This window comes from Pangasianodon hypophthalmus, chromosome 15 (assembly GCF_027358585.1).
Source record: "Pangasianodon hypophthalmus isolate fPanHyp1 chromosome 15, fPanHyp1.pri, whole genome shotgun sequence".
Taxonomy (NCBI): domain Eukaryota; kingdom Metazoa; phylum Chordata; class Actinopteri; order Siluriformes; family Pangasiidae; genus Pangasianodon; species Pangasianodon hypophthalmus.
Window position 1 is genome coordinate 9000443 of NC_069724.1, and position 25210 is coordinate 9025652.

Sequence of the window (25210 nt, forward strand, 5' to 3'; positions counted from 1 at the left end):
GGTGTGAGGCGTTTTTACTCCCAAGATTTCCAATAATATTCAGTGAAATAACATTAAAAGTTGTAAAAGATTTAATAGGGGCTGGTTGGGGGGGTGGGACCTGGTGTGATTGCGCAATGTATGCAATGTTTACAGCACCACATGAATTGATAATCTACCACAGCACCAACGGTACCAAGTAAAATTTTCAAATTTCACAGAGGTTTTTAGCAAGACTATATAGGGCATTTGATTTTCAATTATTTAGTTTATATACCAGTTAGTTTGTCTTTCAAGTAAGCAAAACATAAATATTAGAAATCTTACAGCATTGTCCATACATTAAATGAACCAAATCTTTGTTATATGCGCATGTTAAATAAAATGATAAATGTAGCTTGGTACAACACATACAAACTACATGAGCACAGATAGTGGCAGCTACTTCGCAATACTGTTATCTTTTATCGTGAGTCACTGTGCTGGTTACGCTAAGCTAGCTAATGCTGGGAGTTATCCTTATTTTTGTTATTGGTGCTTCTAAAACTTCCATAGCACACTGTATGTGAAGTCCTATTTTAAGCCCTATTTATCTTCCCAATGCCCAGATGAAGTGATGGATCCAGACATCCTTGTTTAGGCAATAAAATTTACTCCACACTTCAGTGCTCTGTTGGCTAATAACGAGTCTTCTGATTCTGATTCATTTGGCCGACCAGATTAAACGTAACACCATTATTCCACTGCTAATGCCCTGACTGCCAGCACCCTCACACTGTGGGGTCTCATTTTCATCCTTCTACAATTGCTCTCTTCTTTATTTAGAAGATTACATCCTGTTCAACTACCTATAGAGGTATATGTCTGACTCTAGGTTTCGCTTGATTTCATGGCCAGACCTTTGGTAAGTTTGACAGCAGTGTGTCCTTGGGCACTCTGACCACATCTCACGTTTTCCGCCTTGCAGGTGAGAAGCCTTTCGAGTGCAAGCTGTGTCACCAGCGCTCGAGGGACTACTCGGCCATGATCAAACATCTGCGCACCCACAACGGCGCCTCGCCCTACCAGTGCACCATCTGCCTGGAGTACTGCCCCAGCTTGTCCACCATGCAGAAGCACATGAAGGGCCACAAGCCAGAGGACATCCCGCCAGACTGGAGGATCGAGAAGACCTACCTTTACCTGTGCTATGTGTGATTGAGGCAGAGCCCTGCGTAGGGTTGGGTTGGGATTGGGAACGGGGGTGGGGGAGCATTAGGATGGAATGCACGGAGGAAGCAAAAAGGGGGGAATGTTTACACTTTCAGCGGCAGGGCTGGGCAAGGCAAAGCTGAACAAGGGGACGAGGAAAAAAAAATGTACTTAAGTATGGTGGCGTTGTCATGTTGTTGTATTGCGTTCTGTTGTGTTGTGATGGTGTCATGACTCAAACAGGAAGTCTGCTCTACTCACTAAGGATTCTCCCACTGTATCAGGCAGGGATCTTCGAAATCATGCCCTCTTATAGTTAGAATAATTACTCCTGGTTATCCCCTGGTTAATAGCTAAGATCTGACCCCATTAACATACCAGGAGGTGTCTCAAGCACTTACATCTGCCAGGAAGATATCTTTACATCAGTATTACAGTACAGCACGTCATCGTCTGTTGGTACTGTTCATGGATTTGTAAAGAGGATTTTTATTGATGTACTACAGATCCTTGGTGGGTAGAGCCTTCTTGCTTGATTGACATTCATTAAGGGTTTATTGGCTTAACCAGCATACAAACCAGCTATTCATAAATGCCATTTCAGTTTTCTCAACATAATCTCTGTCTCTGCATCATAGCCTTTCATAGCTTCATTGCACATATTACAATGACAATTTGTTTGAGTTTTTTTTTTTTCCTCCTACAACATAATCGAGTGCCACATTACACCATTCTTCTGCTGTATGTTTTCATTTAATATTAACTGGACATTTTTTGCTTCATTTATTACTCATTTAGTTCCTTTTCATGAAGTACATGACAGGAAATCAGTTTAACACAAAATAATCAGCTTCGGAGCAGGATTCAGCAGAACATTACATTAAGGAACGCACTAGAAATCTAATCAGCTGTGTATATTCTGATATAGAGACCAAATGACTAAAGCTGCTTTTGCCAGTGGCTTGGACACTAAAGGGCACTGTGATGTACAGGACTGGTCTCCACATATCTGAGAGATGAGTGAAAGCAAATTTCACAAATGGGAGGTATGAGGCCTGCCTGGTCTGTCCAGCCCAGAGGGCTACCATGAAAGAATAGATCAACTCTTTGTATGGTTTTGTTCCTTTGCTATGTCTGTATTTCCTATTTTACCTTGATTTGTCAGCACATTGTGCTTGAATTACCTCGTATTTTTTGTGACCTCATGTGCTTGTGTTTTTAATTTTTCCTTTGTTTCTTCTTTTTTATGTGTATGTATATTTGATTACATGCACATGTTGTGTCTGTCTGCTATGTTTTGCAGAGGAGATGTGAAAAACGATGTGCCACAGTGATGAGAGATTATTATTGTGTTATTGTTACCAAACTTGGTATTTTTTTTTTTTATTAACCCTGCTTGTTTAAGAGCTTGTGGGTTTGGTCATTTTTGTAAGCTACCTCTAAGTTTTGTTTCTTTTTTTTTTTTTTTTTTTTTTGGGCAGAAGCACATTTTTTTGTGTTTGAAGTTTTGAATTATTGCAACTTCTCATCTCATGCTTTCCGTCTGTTGAGATTTGGAAGTGACATGTAAAGGGCAAGATTTATTAACGATGGATAAAGTGGAAAAAACAAGCGTTTATTTGCTCTGACCACCCACCTGTCCCCCCTCCACCCCAAACCTTTTCTTTAAGAGCAGAGAAGAGATTTTGAAGCCTTAAGCTTAGGGTAAGAGTTGATCTATGAGGTATGTATGGAATCGATGGAGTGTAGTACTTTAAAGTTAAAAAAAAAAAAGCATTAAACTTGAAAATATGTGAATAGAATTGTAGTTTTGTAATGTGAAAAAAAAAGATGGTTCACAAAGTCTGAACCGCTAAGAACAGGTCATATGCAGCTGTGCATTGTGCGTTGGACAATTGGGACTGCAAGTGGTAATCGAGGATGAAAGGAAGGAAAAAAAATTGATATCCTGTCGATCAACGTTTCTTTATATGAGTGTAGTCCTGAGCAAGAGCCAACAGAGGCCATTTGATATATAAAATTGTGATATTTTTGTATCGAGTGTTGGTCCCCTTTCCATTTGTTGAGGTTTCAGCAGGGCAAATATTTGTAGTTTGTTCTTTTTTTTTAACATTGTTCTTCTCTGGTTGGACTTTTTTGCCTTGCTCCTCTTTGGTAATGTTGGACATAAGTGTGTGAACGTTGTTGTGGTTCAGTGTTGCTTTTTTGGATGTCGATACATTGTAGGTGAAGGACTAAATCAGCCACAAATGTCTGCTTTGTAAGTGTAACAAAAAAAAAAAAAAAAGAGAGAAATGTATTGTGATGCCAATGATCAATTACACACAAATCGTACTTACGATTTCAAACAATCAATGTTGCCAATATTTTGTTTTTGTTACTTGAAGTGACTGAAAAGAGGGGCGGGGCAGATGTTGGGGGCGGGGGGTGGGTGGGTTGAGTAATGTACCTGTCTTGTGTCTTGTAGTATTCTGGAAAACACTGTGAGTTTGGGGGAACTTTTGCCCTCCTGTGAGATTTAAAGCAAGCCTAAGTAGCTCAATGTAAGAGGCATAAAATAATATGGCGGATATAAATGTGTTTCATATTGGGCAACAATAACAGATATTAAGCCACACACTAGTGTCACTGTCCTCTATACCTTCTTTTATTTACTTCCCATGGAGTATGAGTGTAAAAGTGTACGAGTGTGTGTGCGTGCGTGTGTGTGTGAGAGAGAGAGAGCCTATTAGTGTCGAATGCACTAATCAAATCTTAATGTTCTATGCCACTTTTCTCTCTATAGGATTAAAAGATATTGGCATTGATCTAGTTCTTCCCTCGATGTTACTCTGATGTTTCTGTAATATTTGTGCCTAAATGAAATTGTTCAAATTGTCCATCGATATCTGCTTCGTTTCTGTATTTTTCAAAACCTATTCGGTGTCTCTACAGCTCCAGGGATGCCATTGTGATCACATTGTGGCTGCTTGATGGTTGAAAAAAATAACCATGTCCATGTGGGGAAAAGCTATTGGATCATTATAGGATCTATGTTTTTCATTAGTGACTAATTATCCGATTCTGCAAAGCTATTGTATTTTGTACACAAAAATAAACAAGGTAAACATTCTTTGGAATGAAATGTGCATTTATCTCAAGAGATTTTTTTTTTAAGTCAAAAATTTTGGCACTGTTTCTTCAATAGTGTTAATATCAGCAACAGGTTTTGCTGATTAAAGCTGATGGTGTCTTTTTTTGTACACTGATATTACTGCCCCAGCTTGACATCACTGTTATTTTGGTTCGAGTACTTATATTATCAGCGTGTGTAAAGAGACAGTGTCATCCTGGCATCCCTGGAGTTTGGCTCACTGTGTTCACGTGTGGTGTTTTAGCAAGAGTAGACATTTCATGCCGTGTTGCCATGCATGTGCCATTGAGGTCTAGATAAAATTGTTGGAAGCACCATGACCTTTTTTTTTTTTTTTCTTCTTTTTTTTTTTTCAAATTAGCACTGAGGACCAATCGCCCTGTCGGACCAAGCGCAACAGAGCTTTTCTATGTAACAAAGTGTCTCTCTAATTCACTCTGTATCTGTCTCTGTCTCTGTCTCTGTCTCTGTCTCTCTCTCTCTCTCTCTCTCTCTCTCTCGCTCTCGCTCTCTTTCTCGCTCTCTTTCTAACTCTCGTTTCCCACATTTACTGTACCCCATTTTCGGCTTATCTGTTTTTTGTTTTTTTTTCCCTTATTGTGACAGCACAAGTGCCAGTCCAGTTGCTTTGTACTAAAAAAAAATAGTGTTTTTATAATTATTTTGAATTGTTCTAGTTACGTCTACCTCAGCACCTAATCTTAGCCTAATCTTAGAAGGTGCCCAATTATTATTTTTTTCTGTTTGTTGTCAGTTGTAAAAAAAAAAAAAATAATAGTAATTAATTTGCATTCAGCTTTGCAAAAGGTCCTTTTTGTCTTTTTCCGGCCACATGCTATTTTTGTAGCACCACTTTCTGGCAATTGTGCTACGGATATCGGCATCGGTTTCTGATGTAGTTTTTCTTTCCGTGTAGGATCAGACACATCTCTTTGTAACATTTCAGTGTTCTCTGATGGAGTGTGGAAAAAAATAAAAAAGAAATTAAAGAGATTTAATGCTGCAGGTTTTCTTCTCAATGTTGTTACTAAGTAAATCGTGTGCCTTTAATAGTGAGAGATTTTTTTTTTTACATAATACTAACGGTAGATGGTTTTGTAGTGATTTTTTGTTTGTTTTTGTATTTTTATTTATGAGTCTCATCCAATAACAATGTTCAGTTGTATTCCTTAAATCTGCAGTTAGAAAAAAAATAAAAAGTGGACTTAAGTCTGTCTGGCTTTTTTATGTCTTTACCTGTTTATTAAGTGTTATAGGCCTTAATACCAGTTAACACGAGGTGCTTTATGATCAAGCTGCTGTGTGACTTTATGTGACTTTAAGGCCAGGCACCTGGAAAGCTGATGTTCCTTCCAGTTTCAATCTTTAACATTAATATTTCTACTGTATGTTAAAAAATAATTTCGAATTCTTGATATTAATCTTCTTCTAATATAAAATTCTTTATATTAATCCAATTCCATTTACTACACATAGACTGCAGCCCTGTTGAATTCTTGAGTCTGATTGGTCAGAAGGCATTGATTAATTTTTCTACAACGATAGACTACAACATACAAATTATTTAGCCGACGCTTTACAGCAACAGCTGTAAAAATGTGTGTAATCGTTGATAGGGTGAAGTTTTGGGTTAGGAAATGATTATTTTTGGAAGGAGTCCCCAGTGTCAGCGCTTTGTAACAGTCAGATGTAAAGTTGTAACTTTAGGTTTTCCGGACACTTTTGCGTTTTACGGTTTCTTGGTAACAAGCGCCATTTTTATGTCTTTTTAACTTCAAATGAAAGTCAGGGAATGACTGTTTATAGCTGTTAGAATGTAAGTGAACATAAGTAATGGAAACTAATTTATTCTGTGAATGTTCCACAGCATTATATGAAATTATAAACAGAAAGTGTGAAAATGATGTGGTTTTTAATAAATAAATAACTATAATCATTGCCAAATTGCTGTGGTGTAAGAAGAATAAAATAGTTTGGGATAAAAATTGTGTTTTATTCTTAATAGTAATGGCATTATTGATTATTTTCCTATAACAGCATGCTCCGCTGTGCTTTATTCCTAACAGTAATTCTGTCATTGATTATTTTCCTATAACAGCATGCCTTGCTGTGTTTTATTCCTCACATAGTACAGAGCAGTGTGTATTCCTTACAGACACAGATTTTGTTGTAATTATCAGCTTTCAGGTGGAACTTAAGCAGGAGTGTTAAATCTCTTCATATTAAATGAAATATTGTTGGAAAGGTTATTTTATGAAACATAATTTTAATGTAGGTCCTTAGATGCTTCCTTAGATGATATATTATTCGTCCTGAAATTCTTTAGGTTACTAACATTAAGCCTGTTTTCTTAAAGTGAATTTTCGCGTGCTCCATGCTACATGCACATACTGTTTGGTTTAAGGTTACGGTTTGAATTGAAGGCTGCTTAAACCTCATTTAAAGAAGCAGTTTGAATTTGAGAGCCCTCTGTGGTCTCCTAGGTCAACTGCAATGACAATTAAATGGCAATTCAACTGGGCTTGTCAAACCCTTTATATGCTGTTTGAGTTGCCATATAGAGAAAAGGGGTGGGGCTAATTTCAGGGCCAGAAAAATGTAAACAGAAGCTTAAAAATAAGAATTTAGTGAAATCAGTCCATCAACAATATTGCAAATCAGTTTTTCTTCAGTATTTTTGGAATTGCTTGATTATGAAATCAAAGTCACGACACGTTTATACATTACATACTGCACCTTTAACCAGGCCCTTAAATCTACTATACTTATAGTATAGTAATAATATATCTGAGGATATAATTATGATTTCATATGTTTTGAATTAAATGTAAAAAGACTTGTTTTAGAACCACCTGCAGCTGTGAATGTCCAGTAAAATTAAAACGGGAATAAAAAACCTTGAGCCATGAGCATTTGTGTCTCTTCCTGCAGTGGAAAAATACAGGATACCCTGGATAAGTGCTTTGCTTACTGAAGGGGAGTCGCACATGTACTGTAGCATTAGCTGTGCAGGACTTGCCATTACAGCCTGCTCTGATTACCATTTGGAGAGAAATAGCCTCAAACAAAAGAGCTCTCATTCTCTCCAGAAAGCAGACGAGTGGAGCATACAAACCTAAGTTGCACAGAGCCAGCGAGCTTTCTGTGCTCTTTACTCAGAAGACTCAGAGGAATCATCTGAACAAACAACTCCAATCCAGTACAATAATAAAACTGTCAGTGGGATTTGGTGTATGGAACATACTGTATGCAGGATTATGTACACAACAGTGTGCACTTATTATCCAGTGAAAGTAGAATAAGGACTTGTGTGGACAATGTGATTGTGTCATACAAGTGGAAGGCTTGAAAATGCAATTTACGCCTTATGTTGGCCACATGAAATGTAAATGTCAGAGTAAAATGGATCTGCAATGTCATTTCTGTATTGTACTGTAGGTTCCTCTGCTTTGTACTGAAAAATAGATGGATTGTTTAAAAGTATAAAATGTCTCAGTGAGCATGTCTATGAGAGAGCCCAGGGCTGATTAACTCCTTTCTTTCTTCACACACAAAGCTGATTATATTTTGGTGTCAGATCAGTCTAATCACATTAAAGGTGCCTCCTTCTTTTAAATCTCACTATCATTAAGAAGCATCGTACCCTGAGCTGCAGTGCAGGTCATGTGACCCTCCCCACCATGTGACAGAGTGTCTGGAGTGAATGTGAATCTGCCGCTGAATAGCCTTTGTGTGCCGGCCAAGGGGGTCCCATCTTTTAGGTGCTCTTTGACCCAGATATGATCTAATGGACAAGAGCGTGATGAGATGAATTGTGGACGTGGTCGTGTCCAAATCCTTCTGATTGTGTTTGCAGCTAAGCCATGCCTGTAGGCGTCTGTGACTCAGCCGGCAGCCTGGGGACATCTATTGACAAGTGAATTTAGAAGACAAGTAATGTCCTGAATAAATCTACTCAAGTCATTCGTTCAGATGTTTGTTTGTTTGTTTGTTTTTCCTAAATGCCAGCCGAATAAATTTTGCTTGCTAATTGGCTACAGTCTACATTGGACCTGTTCTTGATTGGTGTTCATTGCAAAACTACTAATCACTGTGTCCTGTTTCTTATTTCAACCCAAGAGATTTATTGATGGATGATTTCTGGAATGGCCTCAGACAAAAGCAACCCAACATCATGATCTTTGGCTTTTATAGCCCTCTAGTGGTGATGAAAGTGTATGACATGCACACCCAACAGGTTTCAGCAACACACTTTTCACACTCAGTAGTCTCAGGTACAAATTGTGCAGTTTTATAAGGAAATGAGCTATACGTTTTAATGAGCATCTTGCAGAAGCAGCCACAGTTCTTCTGGAGACTTTGTCACACTTGCTTCATATTTTTGCAGCAAAACCCAGCAGCCTTCATTATGTTTTTTTTGTCTGAAAAGTGATTCTGACGTAATATGCTACTTTCTTTACTGACGTACAAACATTTATCTGCAACATTTAATTTTGTGCTGGAAAACTAATGTTAGGAAATCTAAAATGTTTTTGTATGGACTCGAAAATGTAGAAGTCATAAAATAAAAATCTATAACAAAGTTTGTACTAAAAAAAAAATAGTGTGCCTAAAACTTTTGCACAGTGCTGTACAGTTGGGGTCATAAGTTTATATACGTCTTGCATAATCTGTAAAATGTTAATAATTAAAAAAAAATAATAATTAAAGGGATCATAAAAATTGCATGTTGTTTTTTATTTAGTACTGTCCTGAATAAGCTATTTCACAGAACAGATGTTTACATATAGTCCACAAGACACAATAATACCAGAATGTACACAAATGAACCAGTTCAAAAGTTTTCATACGCTGGATTCTTAATACTGTGTGTTACCTGGATGCTCAGCGACTGTTTTTATGTTTTGTGATAGTTTTTCATGAGTCCCTTGTTTCTCCTGAGCAGTTAAACTGCCCACTGTTCTTCAGAAAAATCCTCCAGGTCCTGCACATTATTTGCTTTTCCAGCATCTTCTGCATATACACTATATGATGTTGAGATCCATCTTTCCACACTGAGGACAACTGAGGGACTCATACACAACTATTACAAAAGGTGCAAACATTCACTGATTCTCAAGAAGGCAACTCGATACAATAAGAGCCAGGGAGATGTAAACAGGATTTTAAACAGAATGATCAGTGTAATTTTCTATTATTTTGTCTTCTGGAAAACACGTAAATAGCTTATGCAGCTTCTGAAGGGCAGTACTAAATGAAAAAAATAAGATCTTTAAACAAATTGAGGACTAACAAGGGACTCATGAACAACTATCAAAAAACATAAAAACAGTCGCTGATCATCCAGGTAACACACAGTATTAAAAATCCAGCGTATGTAAACGTTTGAACTGGTTCATTTGTGTAAATTCAGGTATTACTGTGTCTTGTGGACTATATGTAAACATCTGTTATGTGAAATAGCTTATTCAGGGCAGGACTAAATAAAAAACAACATACAATTTTCATGATCCCTCTTATATTTTTAAAATTATCAATAAACAGAATCAGTTTTCTTTAGTATTTTTGGAATTGTTTGATTATGAAATAGGTTATAGACACATGTTTAAACGTTACATACTGTACCTTTACATTTTACAGATTCTACAAGGCATATGTGAACTTGACCCCCAACACACACACACACACACATATAGATAGATATAGATATAGATATAGATATTGATATTGATATGTATGTATGTATGTATGTATGTATGTATATAAAATGTGCCATGTGTCAACAGTTAAGACTAACTGTAGCAATAAGTATATCAAATGACTTACTGTTTTACAGCCCTGGCTGATGGGATAATGGCTTGTGAATTGCAGAAAGCGTGCTCCGACAGGCTGCCTAGATGATGTTGCATTGATTGTATTGTGATCAATGCTGCCATTGTCTGTCTAACTGATTTTTCCTTTAATTGTCTAGGGTGTCAGTGCCGTTTATCCAATCACAATAAGCCTCCTGGTGAGGTTACAAAAATCTTTACTATAAGTACATTTAGGTTTAGTCCTAAGGCGACTAATAATGTCCAACTTCCATATAATCATGGAAAGAGCTAGTGAGCCCAGTTAAAGGCAGATTTTTCCCTCTTAACCATAATGTAGTTAATCAGCCGAGGGATAATTGTTGTCTTAGTTTGGTTCTTTTTGTGCTGTTTTGCGCTGAAGCTACCAGGCTAATACAGCTAACAAATAAGAAGCATCTTAAAGGAAAAGTCCACCCTGAAACACGTTACATTTATATTGCAATATTGTGATGTGTTTAGTGATTGTGGTGCTAATTTGTAGGTTGGTGCTCTGATTTGATTATTCCTGTAAGAAGTGTGCGGGCAGTGCTGATGTCATTGGGAGGACACTGTTTGCATCATTAAAATGGCATTTAATAGGCGAGAAAAAAAAAATCAACGATCTTAAACATAATGGTCAAGTTTTGCTGTTGCTTCCTAAAACCAAAAGAGCAAGAACTTTTCTCACTCACCATTTTCCAGAGACATTCAATGTCATATTAATGAAAATCCAGTGTAGAAGCAGTGGAGACAGCAAACACTGGACTCAGAGTCCCAGAATGCAGTGCAGCTCTACAACACACAAAAAAAAGAAAATTCCTACTCAGAATTCCTACTCAGGGCCTCCTTAGCTCAAGTTCCTCCAAGTTCAGCAAGTGACATCAAATCAACATGGTTGCGCACAGCGTCAGCAGTAAACACAGTAGCACTTTTTACTTTTAAATGGTTTATGTGGAAATACAAGTACTTGCTTTAGATCAATCAACATACAGACATATTTGCTTGTTAAATCTATAACATTTAATACACAGATATATGCTTTTTAATCTATAACATTTAACATTTCAGAAGAAGAATATACTCATCACAGTTAGCTGGCTAGCTTGTTGCTAACAAAAGATAAACATGTAGGCATCCATGGTTTTTTTCCCTACTTTGTAGCTCGAGTGCTCAGAAGTGGAATATGACGTCATTCCGAGCTCTGACATCCCGACATCCGTAAGATGAATGCAGCATAAATCCTACTGGCACCACTATCAGCAGGTAGTTGAACAGCATTGTGGGTAATGTAAGAAACTGATAACCAAAGTAAAAATAAACTAGCATTGCAATGAAAGAAATTTAAACTTAAAATAAAAAAAACTCAACTTTGATTACAAAATGAATCTTGGACATTGGATATACAGGGTGTCCCAAAAGTCTCCACACATAGGGGACTATGTACACCAGCACCACATCGCTTGTTCCTTCGTCAGTGGCTGTTCGTGGACGTCCACCTCTCAGTTGGTCCACAACACTTCCAGCTTTTTTGAATTTGTAAATAATTTTGGCAACAGTGTCATGTGTGATGTGCTTGCCATGTTGCCTTGCGAAGATTCCAGCCATGAGAATGATTTCAATACGTTCTTCCTTTGTCAAAGACATCCTTAAAGGCTATCTTAAAAACTATATGAAAAATTTTGGAAGACTTTTTTGCTAAAAAAAAGTGTTAATTTCCCCTATGTATGGAGACTTTTGGAACATGCTGTAATGTGTTAATTATAAAAATTAATATGCAAGTCATTCAGGGCGAATTTTCCTTTAATGCTAAACCTAAATCATTACACATTCTGACATTGTATAATACACAGTCATCTAAAAGAAATTACAAAAAGTACATCCCAGTGCTAAAAACAGTCGTGGCAGCCATCTTGAAGCCAAGCTTTCTTCCTCAGCTTTGCTCTCATTCCACGCTATCATCTGAGTCAGCTAGAACTGAACTGTATGCTAGAAGTGATTCAGGTTATCATATAGTTTCGGTTTGTTTGGGATATTTAATTTTTTGATAGTAATTATTATTTTATGTAACTGTTTATGTACAAATGCTACTATGGAGCCAAACTGTGTCTTTTGAGGTGTGTGTGTTGATTTAGACTTAAACTGCTAGCTCTAAGCTTCTCTTACTTGTTAGCTACATTAGCCTCGTAGCTCCAGTGTAAAGAAGCAAACTCAAGACACCAAACATGTCTTGGCTGATCTAGAAGAAAAATGTGTATGTGTATGATCACAGGTATGTAAGACATTGAGATATTTTGGATATTATCTACCATTAACATTCAACATTTGCACACTTTAGATACATTGCATTTCAGTACACACTTCAATTAAGAGAAGAAGACAGTGTCATTAAAATGATTAAGGCATACACAGAGAATAGAAATTATGATTTAAAAAAATGTAACAGCAGGGTATGTATAACAAATCACTCCATTCTGAATTGCTGTTGTTGATGACAGAAGCTCAACATGTGATATCTTTAACAGTCTTCATAAATATATTCATAATATTATATTCACATTGACAAGGCCCTTGATCATATGGTTTTCCTTTTGTGATTATGTGAGTAATGTGAAAGTTGAATCAGTCATGTGAGACATCATATGTCAAAGTAGAAACATATGCCCTACACATGAAAAATTAACATATGAAAACCAGATGAAATTATGTAAGAAAATCACATCAAAATGAATTGTGTGAGAAATCACATGTGAAAAATAACACCACATGCACTACATATCAAAAATGAATTAATAATCTTATTAGAAATCACATGTGGAAGATTAAATCACATGCCCTAGATGCAGAAAAAAATAACATGTGACCAATAACTCAAAATTAATCACAAAATAAAGAAATCATTTGTTTAAAAAAAATGTGGGGAAAAAAATACTTGTGAAAATTAAATGTATCATGTGAGAAATCACATGTGGAAAAAAGTATGTGAAAAACATGTGACTTTTCTGTAAGGGGGTTGACCACAATTTTCAAAAAGTCACTTCAGATACAGCAATAGTAGCTACAGATGCGAATGCTGGTTAGGTGCTCTGGTTTAAGGTTCAGACTTTATCTTTAAAGTCTTTATCGATTTCTATAATGTTTATTCAGATCTTATACATACTTGTACACAACCAAACATTTTATCCAACATTTAAAGTGACATCAGCGGTTATATATTGCAGTAAAAGCTGAGATTGTTGAGTGGCATAGTGAGTCTTGCTGACACACCTACTGCAGTCTTCCTGCAGTGCTTGACCCACTAGCAATTCTGATGTGGGACACCGGTTGTGTCGAGTGTATGTCAATTTTACACAAATGTGTTAACTGTCAACACACAGCATCTGCTTTTAAGAAGAGAGACAGCATAAGGAAGCATTTCTCTACTATCTCAGGCGTATTGCCAGACAGACCAGAGTGTGCCCAGGGTGATGCTGTAGGCCAGCATGGCCAGCAGGTAGACCCTGAAGAGTAGCACGTCCAGCACGTAGCCCACCTGCAGCCACTCCTTTGCGATGTCTCGACATGCCTGTCTCTTCTCCAGGTACTGCCGGATGGACGAGACTTCGTGCAGGATGTTGTCCATGACCGGAGGAGTGCTGTCCCGAATGGGAAGTCCCATAACAAGATTCCTGTCCATGTCTCTGGAGCTATCACAGTGGTGGTGGTGGTTACAGCGCACTGGCAACAGAAAAACAGATACAATACATGGCCAAAGGTTTGTGGACACCTGAACAAACTTCACCTGTTGTCACGAAGTAGTCTAGCATGTCTTTATATGCTGTCTCATTAAAATTTCCTTTTACCGGATCTTAGAGGCCTAGCCCAAACCTTTTCCAGCATGACAATGCCCTGGTGCACAAAGTGAGGTCCATAATGACATGGTTTACCAAGGTTGGTGTGGAAGAACTCGAGTGGCCTACGCAGAGCTCTGACCTCAACCCCACTGAACACCTTTGGAAATGGAACACAATCTTCACGCCAGACCTTCTTGCCAGACATCAGTGCCCAACCTCTTGTGCTCTTGTGGCTGAATGGGCACAAATCCTCACAGCCAAGGTCCAAAATCTTGTGGAAAGCCTTCTCAGAACCATGGAGGCTGTCATAGCAGCAAAGGGGGAACAACTCAATAATAATGCCCATGGATTTGGTATTTCCACCTTGTCATACTCTATTCAATTTTATTCTATTTTATAGCCAGAGATCATCTAAACTATTACATGGGCTGGTATAGGGTGAGCAGGACTAAGCCCCTGTCAGACATCAATTTAAGGTTTCATTTTTGGCATCCATGTTATCAAATGTTTTAAATTATTTTGGATTTTTGAGGTTTAACAGTACCATCAACAGGTATTAGAAATGGTATAAAGAATTGAGGCTGGGGCTGATTTCTTTCTATCCCAGACTGTAGATACATGCAGCCTATCAGTGTCAAGTCAGTTGATTATGCAAATTTGATTCTGTATACCCAGAATACTTCCTTTAGCTTTTAGCTACAATAGCATCAAAGCTACACAAATGTTGAAAAAAAAAATTGAAAAACATGTCTTTGCTAATAAACTACATTTGAGGTGAGTGCCATTTTTTTTCTGACAAACTATTTTTGGCTATTGATGAAGAACAGCAGACATTGATGCGGGCGCTGGGTGACACGGTGGCGAGATTTCCAGGGTGCCAAGCTCAATCCTGACGTCTGATTTGTGTCTGTTGGAGTTTTGCATGTTCTCCCTGTGTCTGTGTGGATTGTGATCCTCAGGCCAGGATAAAGCACTTACTGAAGATGAATGAATAAATAATAGAGGGGCGTCACTTAGTCATCATACTGTCCTATATAATGAAATTTTTCCAATGAACTTTTTCTTTTTTGGATTTTATCCCTCATTTTCTCCCTAATTTGGTCTTGCCAGCCAGCTCTCCCCTAACATATGATAGCTACCAACCAGTGACGGAGGGTGAAGGCCAACACATGCTTCGTCCAAGACACATGAAGTCAGCCAACCCAATCCTTTTGAACTGCTGCTCATGCTGCATTACAGAGCAATGTAACACACTCTGAGGAAAGCACTACCTCTTCCAAATACATGAGCTCACAGATGCCCACGATTGGCTAGTGTCACTGTGATTGACAGGGGACTTTCTCCCAGAGATCATGGCCAATTTTGCTCTCTTGGAATCCCAATGGACTCACAGATGACTATGGCATCATCAGGATTCAAACTTGCAATCTCCAGATGAGAGGCCAAATGCTGCTAATATTTTAAGCTAACTAGCTTTTTACAGCAAAGCAGACTGACAGTGAAAACAAGAAAAAACCATTAGGAATATAAACATTTCTTAGCCGTGTTGGTAAATTACTAATAATCTAATTGTATGTTAAAACAAACTGTATGACTAAAGGTTAAACCATGAACTGCAAATGATCCAACTGACAGTGGGAAACTATTAGAAACTGAACCTCCATGAGTTCCTCCATTTTGAGAAATGTTAACATTGCGTTACCACACAGAGCTCTTAAAAATTGTGCTTCTGAAATTGTAATCGCCTTGTAAAATCATGAAACTCAAATCATGAAACTCAAATATTTACTCAATTACAGCTGTACAAATAAGCATCTGTTCAATATACAGTGGAGATGTTTTCTATTTACCCATCAACCAGAAACTATGCTTTTCCCTTTGGGCATGGGTCCAGTACCACAGGTTCCAGTAATATGGATTTCGATACCTGCTCTAGAGTGGTAATATGAAGGCAGGAAATAATGGTACTTAAGAATGGAGCTGTGGAATGAAATCGATGCACTTGTGATGGTGGTTTCCTCTTCCTTCCTCCTGGACATCATATGTATACAGTTATGTACTGAAATAGATACTGTAGATTGCTAATAGCACCATAAAGTAAGGTACTGACTAAAGACCTACCTCTTCATGGAGTACTTAAATTAGCACTTTATTTTTTAACAAAAATGTGTTGTCTGTGTGTTTTTCTTACTATTTTACTTCAACAACAGAGGTTTTTTTTAGACTGATAGTACTCTTAGTCATAATGAACCAGTATCAGTATGTATTTATTGATAGAGAATTCAAAGCACTTCTGTTAGTCGCTCTGGATAAGGGCGTCTGCCAAATGCCATAAATGTAAATGTAAATGTATTGAACAGCTAGCTGGTGCTACAGCAAGAGTTTGTCATTGGAGTAGCTAAAGAAAATAGCTAAATTACTAGCTAGCATGGTAGTTGTGTAGCTACTAATATAAAGGTATTAAATACGCTGGTCGTTATTATCACAGTAGCTAAACATTACTTACATAACATATCCTATACACTGTACCTAAGATCAACAACATAACTTGGATAGCGCCCTCATGGGTCCTTTTGTAAGGGTCGAGTGATGTCAAGGCACGAGTTTAGCATGGGGATAGGTGTCACCACACAGGCATTAATTTACTCTCAACCAACACGAGTTGGTTAAGCACAGCAAGTAAGACAAAGGAATAGAATCAATTCCAGGACTACTTCCGTCTTGAACACTGGGGCGTAAACACCCCTCCTATCGTGGTGATGAATTGATGATGCAGTTGGTTATGCTATCATCACTAGCTCTGTGAGCATTCCACTTTGCAAGTCAGTTGCAAATAAAGTCCATTCTTTTTTTAATGTTCAGTAGAAAAACACCTTTAACACCTTTTTTTGTCACAGTACCTTTTCTGCATGCCCACCTGTGTTCATGTTGTTCTCTGTGTAGCGTGGCAGGTCAGATTCGTGCGACAGCAATGAGCAGAACTTCTTGTTGCGGATGCAGAGTAGCACAGTGGCTTTCTCCAGCACCAGGTACTTGACCCACTGCGGCACATGTGTCTGCAAGTCCTGCTTATGCACCAGCCTCACAATCAGCACTGTCTCTGTGAGGCTGATCACCAGCAGGGCCATGCACACAATGAAGTACACACCTACCCCAAATACACACACACACACACACACACACACACAAACACACACTAGACATCACAATCATAGTGTAAAATATACTGTTATTTACTGTATGATACTTCTGCAACTATTTAAAACATGTTCTGATAAATAATTTGCATTCATTCGAGTTTGCTGGGGTTTTTTTTTTATTCTTTACCATTAGTGATATAAGGAAATGAGATTGGAAAAGCTATTAATGTTAAACACTAATAGGCGCTAACAGGAACTAAACTCCTTTTTATTACTGGTGTACTATTATTTAGAGCATTATGCTTCATTATCCATGTAAAGAAAGAGTGGCTTGTGTGCCAGTCAGTCCCAGTAAAGGACGTGGAGCCTCTGTGCCTGTCAGTCCCAGTGAAGTAGGCATGGTGTCTGTGTCTGTCAGTCACAGAGAAAGAGGTGTGGCCTCTGTGCCTGTCAGTCCCAGTGAAGTAGGCATGGTGTCTGTGTCTGTCAGTCACAAAGAAAGAGGTGTGGCCTCTGTGCCTGTCAGTCCCAGTGAAGTAGGCATGGTGTCTGTGTCTGTCAGTCACAGAGAAAGAGGTGTGGCCTCTGTGCCTGTCAGTCCCAGTGAAGTAGGCATGGTGTCTGTGTCTGTCAGTCACAAAGAAAGAGGTGTGGCCTCTGTGCCTGTCAGTCCCAGTGAAGTAGGCATGGTGTCTGTGTCTGTCAGTCACAGAGAAAGAGGTGTGGCCTCTGTGCCTGTCAGTCCCAGTGAAGGAGGCATGGTGTCTGTGCCTGTCAGTCCCAGTGAAGGAGGTGTAGCCTCTGTGCCTGTCAGTCCAAATGAAGGAGACATGGCCTCTACACATATCAGTCACAGTGAAGGAGGTATGACCTCTATGCCTGTCAGTCACAGTGAAGGTGTGACCTCTATGCCTGTCAGTCACAGTGAAGGAAGTGTGGGCTCTACACCTGTCAGTCCCAGTGAAGGAAGTGTGGGCTCTACACCTGTCAGTCCCAGTGAAGGAAGTGTGGGCTCTACACCTGTCAGTCCCAGTGAAGGTGTGGCCTATAAGTCTCATTATAGTTCTTTTGGACTCAAGGAAAACCTTTTTTCTGTTTGCATAATATTGGATATCACATTGCATCTCAGTGTATATTAGCATATAGGATTGTTGCCTAATTTAAATGAGCAGGTCCTATATTTCTTCTCTGAGGGAAAGCTGCACAATTCTAATAATCACACAAAGTGGTCATGTTCAGATAAATACAACACAATTCAAACTTTGGTTCATACACGAAGACATTTTCCACTACATGGCACTTTCATAATTGCTGTAGCTTTCATGGCTAATGACAGGCATTTTTCACTCTGTCATGCTGCTCCACACAGCACTAGCATTTCATCCATGTTTTTTACTCAAAACAAGATGGACCATTTACCAATGAGAGGGGTGCCAATGGCGGTGGCTGGCAGCGTGTCAGAGACGATGATGAGGAAGACGGAGTATCCCAACAGCAGAGTGATCTTGAAGGATACTCTCTCTCCACTGTCAGGGGGAAGGTAGAAGCCCACTATATCCATCACCATCAGGAATATGCTGGGGAGAAGTAGATTGACGGTGTAGAACAGCGGTCTGCGGCGAATCACCACCTGAGGGTAGCAGCATGAGAAGCAATCTCCCAGTAATGTGGTGACAAAGCTAGAAATGTAAAATTTTATTGCAATAGTTTGGCCAAATGTTTCTCTCATCCCAAATGTAACGACATGTTTGGTATCTGAAGTTTGATTCTGTAGTTTTGCACTGGAGCTACAAAGTTAATGTTTGGTACAAGCAAAAAGAAAAAAAAATACTTTCCCTTAAGCAAATAAAGTGGTAAACTCTGAGCACCACAGTCTTGTCTGAGTGACTAAATTTGGAGTAAGAAAATGGAGTAAATATCATTTAAATGTTAGTTGCATTATCAACACATATAACAGGAAACTGTAACAGTGAGCAGTAAGAGGAGGTGCTACACACGTGGAACTTCATTTCAGCATAGTAGTTATTGTTGTCCACACTGAAGGACTTGTATTTGGACAGGACGTGCAGCAGCTCCCACTCTCCCTGGTTCATGAACACATACTTGTCCTCCTTCACTTCCTGCGGGGTCCTCATTAGCGTGATGTTGATGTCATTAACTACAGGATGAGATATACTAAAGGTCACTTCATTCAGACTGATCGCTGCTTCCTGGAGAGAGGTACAATGCTGACGGCTTTGCTGGTGCTCAATTAAATTGGTGTTACCTTGTTGTGAAAAAATGTTATTATTATTTCCATAATACCACTGAAAGTGCAATGGGTCCCTCATTATAGGAATTCACAGTTTCATGTAAACCTGACTTCTGCAGACGTATAACCTAATTAACCACATTAAATAATTTCTCCAGAGAGACAGCACTTACTAGGGTGGTGTACTTACTTACTTATCGTGTAATACAGGAGAGGTGAACTTACTAGTGTGCAGCCAGCTCTGGAAAGTGAGACTACATTTCTGGACGTCAAATGGGAAGTTGTAGATGTTGAGAGAGCAGGCTGTTACCACCTGAATGGGCTTGTAGTTCTGCACGAGTCCCTCATTGCTTACATACACATATGGGATGTCGGGAGACTTTCCAACATCTACACTGTAAGGATAGATCGATAAATAAATAGATAAATCCCCATAGCAGAATTTAAGAAAGGAACATTTTAATAGATAAGGATAAGTCCAGAATGATAAAATTCTATGTATTATTAAAAAAGTACATTGTTAGATATAACAGTAGGTGTTGTTGTTGGAACATTTATACTGTTGTCTCTGCAGTACTGAAAGATATCAGTGGGAATCTAGACATTCAGGTTTCTAGACGTCTAGATTTCAGCCACAGTGAAGCTTTTTAATACATATACAGTACTGTGCAAAAGTCTTAAGCACCCTTTTTTTTAGTACAACATTTGTTAAAGATGTTAATTTTATTACCTCTGCATTATAGAATCAGTATAAAACCATTTTATATTTACAAATATTATTTTTCCAAAATTAAATGTTACAGAAAACAATGTTTATATGTCAGTAAAGAAAGCAACATGTTACGTAACGGACCACTTCTCAGACAGAAAAACGTAATGAAGGCTGCTGGATGCAACAGTCAGAGTCTCTGGAAGAAGAGAAGAGAGATTCTGCAAGATGCTCAGTAAAACTTATCAGCTAATTTCCTTTAAAACTGCACAAATTTTACCAGAGACTACTAAAAAAAAAAAAAAAAATTGGCGGTCATACAAATATTGACTATGTTTAGTTTATTTGTTTACTGCTTTTTGTAGTATTTTTTAAATGTAGAAATGTATTATTTTGTTATTTTTAAAGGTATTTTGCTGTAGAAGTTCTTTGCATGTGCCTAAGGCTTTTGCACAGACAAAAAAAACATATAGATGGCCAAAAGTTTGTGGACACCTGACCATCACACCTATATGTGGTTCTTCCCCAAAATGTTGCAACAAAGTTAGAAGTACACAATTGTATGTCTTTGTATGCTGTAGAATTTCAGATTTCCCTTCACTTGAACTAAAAACCTGATCCAGCATGACAATGCCCCTCTGCACAAAGTGAGGTCCATGAAGACATGGCTTGCCAAGTTTGGAGTGGAAGAACTCGCCTGCACGGAGTCCTGACCTCAACTCTACTGAGCACCTTTGGGTTTAATTGGAGCGCTGACTGCACCCCAGACCTCCTCACCCCGACATCAATGCCTGACCTCACTAATGCACTTGTGGCTGACTGCACAAATCCCCACAGCTACACTCCAAAATCTGGTGCAAACTCTTTCCAGAAGAGTGAAGGTTATTATAACAGAAAAGGGGGACTAAATCTGGAATGAGATGTTCAGAAAGCACATATGGGTGTGATGGTCAGGTGTCTACAAACCTTTGGCCATATAGTCTATATCAAGAAGCCAGATCAATTCAGACCAGAGTGGACTTAACATGGACCAGATGAAATATCTTTTTGTGAGCTAATTTTGGTCAGACAAGGTGGTCTAATATAATATAGACATCCCTGATCAGTCACTGTTTCTTGACAGTTATCAAGTTGGTTGAAAAAGTGAAATAAACCACAGTGTAAAGAGAAGTATCAGATCTGTACTCACAACTCATTGATGAGAATGTCAGGTACCCAGACATTTGCAGTTGGGATTGAGATCTTCCGAACATCATCAAAATCCTCAGGATTCCACACAAGAAATTCATCGATCCATTGCTTCACATGAGACAAGTAAACATTATTATTATTATTATTATTATTATTATTATTATTATTATCTTGATGGTTAGTAAATTGCATTCATAAGTGTGTGTGAGCTTGTGTTTCACCATATCCTACCTGCCTGTACCACACGTATGTTGTCAAAACCTGGTTCTTCTCATCCTGAATTAAGCACACAGCATACATTTTTATACACCTTTCATCCATAATCAGAAATTAACAAATATTAATCCTGCCTGATCATATTGATTTCTGTTTAGTGGTTATTCCACTCACCACATTCAGGATTGAATAGACCATTAAGTCGATGGCCACCATGGTTGAGTCCCGCCAGTCTTTTACAGGTCGCACTCCTTTTTTATATCCAGCACTTAAATACTCTGACAGGCGCACTAAAGTGGCATTGGCGAACCGCCAAGGGTTACTACCCAGCCTTTTAACTGAAAAATGGGAAAGAAATATAAATTTGTAAATAAATTCCACTAAAAAGAAAAGAAGCAAGGAGAATTTACATTTTCATGTCCAAGTCACATGAAGTGAATAATCACATGTGGTTTATAGACACTTTACATGTTATTTGACACTTTTTTTCACTTGTGATTCTTCCACATGAGTTATTTATTTGCTTGAGTTCACATGTGCAATTGCAACTTTACATGGTTTTCAAATGTCCAAAAAATGTGGTCATATTTGAAATATATTGTATGTGAGTTTTCCAAATTTAACCAAAGTTTGTTTTTCCCAATATTCCACAATACACAAAATATCCTAATATTCCTCACTCCGAATATTCCTTACATAGGAGACTTGAAGTATAATGGTTGCAGTAAAACAATACTGCAATATTGTAAAAATATTGTTTTATCAATATTTTAAATGCAATTTCAATTTCAGTTTGATATTCAGTTCAATTTCAAACTGTTAGTATCGCTGAAGCTTTTTTTTTCTAATAAACACAGGCAGAGGAGAAACACAACATACCATATTTCCATATGATATACAATATACCATATTTCAATACCCATTACTAGAGATGGCACCGATCCAATACCCAGAATCGATATAAGGCCAATACGAGTGAAAAATGGTGGCTGGGATATCAGAGAAACAAAGAATGAATTTGATCTGATCATGTAGCAATTGGAAAAGATTGTAATTAGGTTTGGGAAAGATTTTTTTCTTTTGGAACTGGAAATGTTTACGTATTTCTATATTGTTTGCAATGTTTACAAGAGACTGTATATTTTTGTTGGGATTGATTTTTATTTTATTTATATTTTATAGTTTGTTATATTTATTGTATTTGCAATGTAAGGGATTTTTTGTGACAGCTGCGGTTTTGTGTAAGTCATGTTTTTAACTATGTATTTTTTCCTGTTTTTTTTTTTTTAAGTATTTTTGTTTTAAAAAATTCATTTAGAGCTTAGTATTTTCTAAAGAAAAAAATATCAGATGGTTATCAATATCAGCTGATACAGATATAGATATAGAAAAAGTGGTATTATGGCATCTCTGCCCAGTACAATCACCATTATTCTCACATATTATCACTTTGCACATTTTTGCAAATTAAAAAAAAAAAAAAAAAGAATTTGTAAAAAAATTATTATCCAGTTTTAAAAATGATGGGTTGATATAGCTGCACATTATAGTTGATTTAGGCTATGTTCAGTACTGTGCAAAAATCTTATGCATCCTTTTTTTTTTTGGTAAAAACTTTGTTATAGATTTTTATTTTATGACTTCTACATTATCAAGTCAGTACAAAAACATTTTATTTACATTTTATTTTAATTTACATTTTATTATTTCCAAACACAAAATTAAATGTTACAGATAAATGTTTGTATGTCAGTAAAAAAAAAAAAAGCAGCATATTACGTCAGAGATCACTTTTCAGACATAAAACATAATGAAGGCTGCTGGGTTTTGCTGCAAAAATAAGAAGCAAGTGCGATAAAGTCTCCAGAAGAACTGTGGCTGCTTCTGCAAGACGCTCAGTAAAACTTACAGCTCATTTCCTTATAAAACTGCACACACTGTACCTAAGACTACAAATTTCTTTTTAAAGCAAAGGGACATCACACCAAATATTGACTTTGTTTCTTTTATTACTGTTTACTGCTCATTATAGTATTTTATTAATGTATAAATATTTAATGTCATTATGTTTGAAGGCATCTTTGCTCTACAGCATTTCTTTGCGTGTGCCTAAGACTTTTGCACAATACTGTATACTGTAATGGTAAAAAATAAATCAGCATTATGCACTTAGTTCCTTCAGCTAAACACAGCATGAATCCTTGCTGATAAACACATAGTATGTTACATGTCAAGCTGGACGCTGCAGGTGTTAATTCTATTGTACAGACTATACACAGCATACCAGACACAATTATCGTTAGATCACTATGTTTCACTTGGAGTGTTATAATTTAATGCAATATACTACATACACGCAGAGCAAAAATGGTACTAAACTGCACCTGTCCATGTCGCTGAGATGGTACCATCAGGGGAACATCTTTTGTATGTTTAGTGTGTATCTGTTACATGGAAAGGTGCATGTTGTGTACCTTTAAATGAATACTATAAAAGGTACAAGACTAGTGTGTAAGGTCCAATTGTGTACTTTATATAATTTTGAAAGATAAACTACAATCACACTACCATGTAAAAGATATACTAGAGGTACAAAAGACAAATCACTCCAGTGACAAGTACATTTTTGTACTTTTTTTCTGAGACTGTATCCTGTACATCCATATCTTCTCGATACTATCAGGTCACTAATGACAGAGATGTTAGTTGGCCGCACTCACCTGAGCAGGCCGTCACTGAGATGTGTACACACACACTGAGCGCCGTCCACACCACTAAAGTCCTCATGCTGCCTTAAACTCCACTGCGGATCAGAATAAAGGCACTGTGGGCTTATTGCAGGTTTATTTCAGGCAGGTTACCGGGCTCTGATGCTCCTCAGGCTCCTGCTGTCCTGAGCTTCAGTTTACCATCAGCGCTCACTGCTGCAGCTATTAACCCCACCTCCTTCATCGCCATCCCTCATCCTCATCCTCATCCAACTGAGCGGGCGGAGATCAGTGCCACACTGTTCCTGCATGGTAGAGCATTTTCCTCCACTCAAGCATGGAATTTATTAAAGTTAGCATTATAAATTCTGTAAAAAGTAAGAATTATTACTACTAGGAATGGTATCTTTTAAGTGTCTATAGTTGGAGGATTTAGAGAATGTCATGTAAGTTTAAAATTCAATTAAGTTGGATGGGACATTTAAATTTTCTGGATCTTACGGAACCAGAATGTACCTCTTCAAATAATTTTCTTTTTTTAGCCTGTTCTGTAGAGAGGGAAAACAGAAGTGATGGATAATACCTGCATAAATGAAATAGTGGGCGTGAAAAAATACTATACTCATACAACACAAATCATATTTTAAAGCCTTTTCTTTATTGCAAGGATCACTTTTAACTTTTGACAGGTCTTAGAGTTTGAGTTCCTAAATTGGAATAACATATGTGTAATTATTCTGGGGATAATATAACGAAGATAAAAAGGGGTTCTGTGTCTAAAGCAACATACACCTTGAAAATAAACGTGCAAGAAACAGTTCATAAGAGCGATGCCCTAGAAGAGTCATTTGATGGATTATTATTTTCCCCCCATTTTTCTTGCTTTCAGAATGACCTGAAGTATCATTTCATACCGCAAATAAATGTTCTCATCCTGTGGATGGTTCTTTTGGGATATGATTTTAGTTCATTGTGGCACCAACCAAAAAAAGTCCCATGCAGTGAAAGGCTCTTTTGGGATCTATCCATGT

General features: G+C 37.7%; 2 protein-coding genes across 3 annotated transcripts in view; one reads left to right on the plus strand and one right to left on the minus strand.

Moving 5' to 3' along the window:
- The window catches only part of zbtb16a (zinc finger and BTB domain containing 16a), a 104208-nt gene extending 98912 nt beyond the window's left edge, over positions 1-5296 (plus strand). For both annotated transcript variants that reach the window (XM_026938465.3, XM_053240438.1), the window contains exon 7: positions 947-5296. In XM_026938465.3, the coding sequence (XP_026794266.1) occupies positions 947-1176 (230 nt within the window). In that variant the 3' untranslated portion in view covers positions 1177-5296. The remainder of the gene's footprint in view (positions 1-946) is intronic.
- Positions 5297-10073: 4777 nt separating this feature from the next.
- Positions 10074-24381, minus strand: htr3a (5-hydroxytryptamine (serotonin) receptor 3A). The gene is made up of 9 exons (XM_026938815.3): positions 24192-24381; positions 21646-21809; positions 21487-21531; positions 21254-21363; positions 19581-19750; positions 19102-19262; positions 18524-18734; positions 16882-17112; positions 10074-13848 (listed from the first exon to the last, which is right to left on the minus strand). Exons 1-9 carry the CDS (start codon positions 24256-24258, stop codon positions 13559-13561), a joined length of 1449 nt encoding a protein of 482 aa, XP_026794616.2. The 5' UTR covers positions 24259-24381; the 3' UTR covers positions 10074-13558.
- Positions 24382-25210: the final 829 nt, after the last annotated feature.

Bases quoted from the DNA above. Each gene is read 5' to 3' on its own strand.
- htr3a (XM_026938815.3), bottom strand. From the start codon at position 24,258: ATGAGGACTTTAGTGGTGTGGACGGCGCTCAGTGTGTGTGTACACATC. The intron at 21,364-21,486 runs GTAGGATATGGT...TCTCATGTGAAG, and splicing joins CATACGTGTGGTACAGGCAG to CAATGGATCGATGAATTTCT. The intron at 19,751-21,253 runs GTGAGTACAGAT...CTATCCTTACAG, and splicing joins GACATTCTCATCAATGAGTT to TGTAGATGTTGGAAAGTCTC.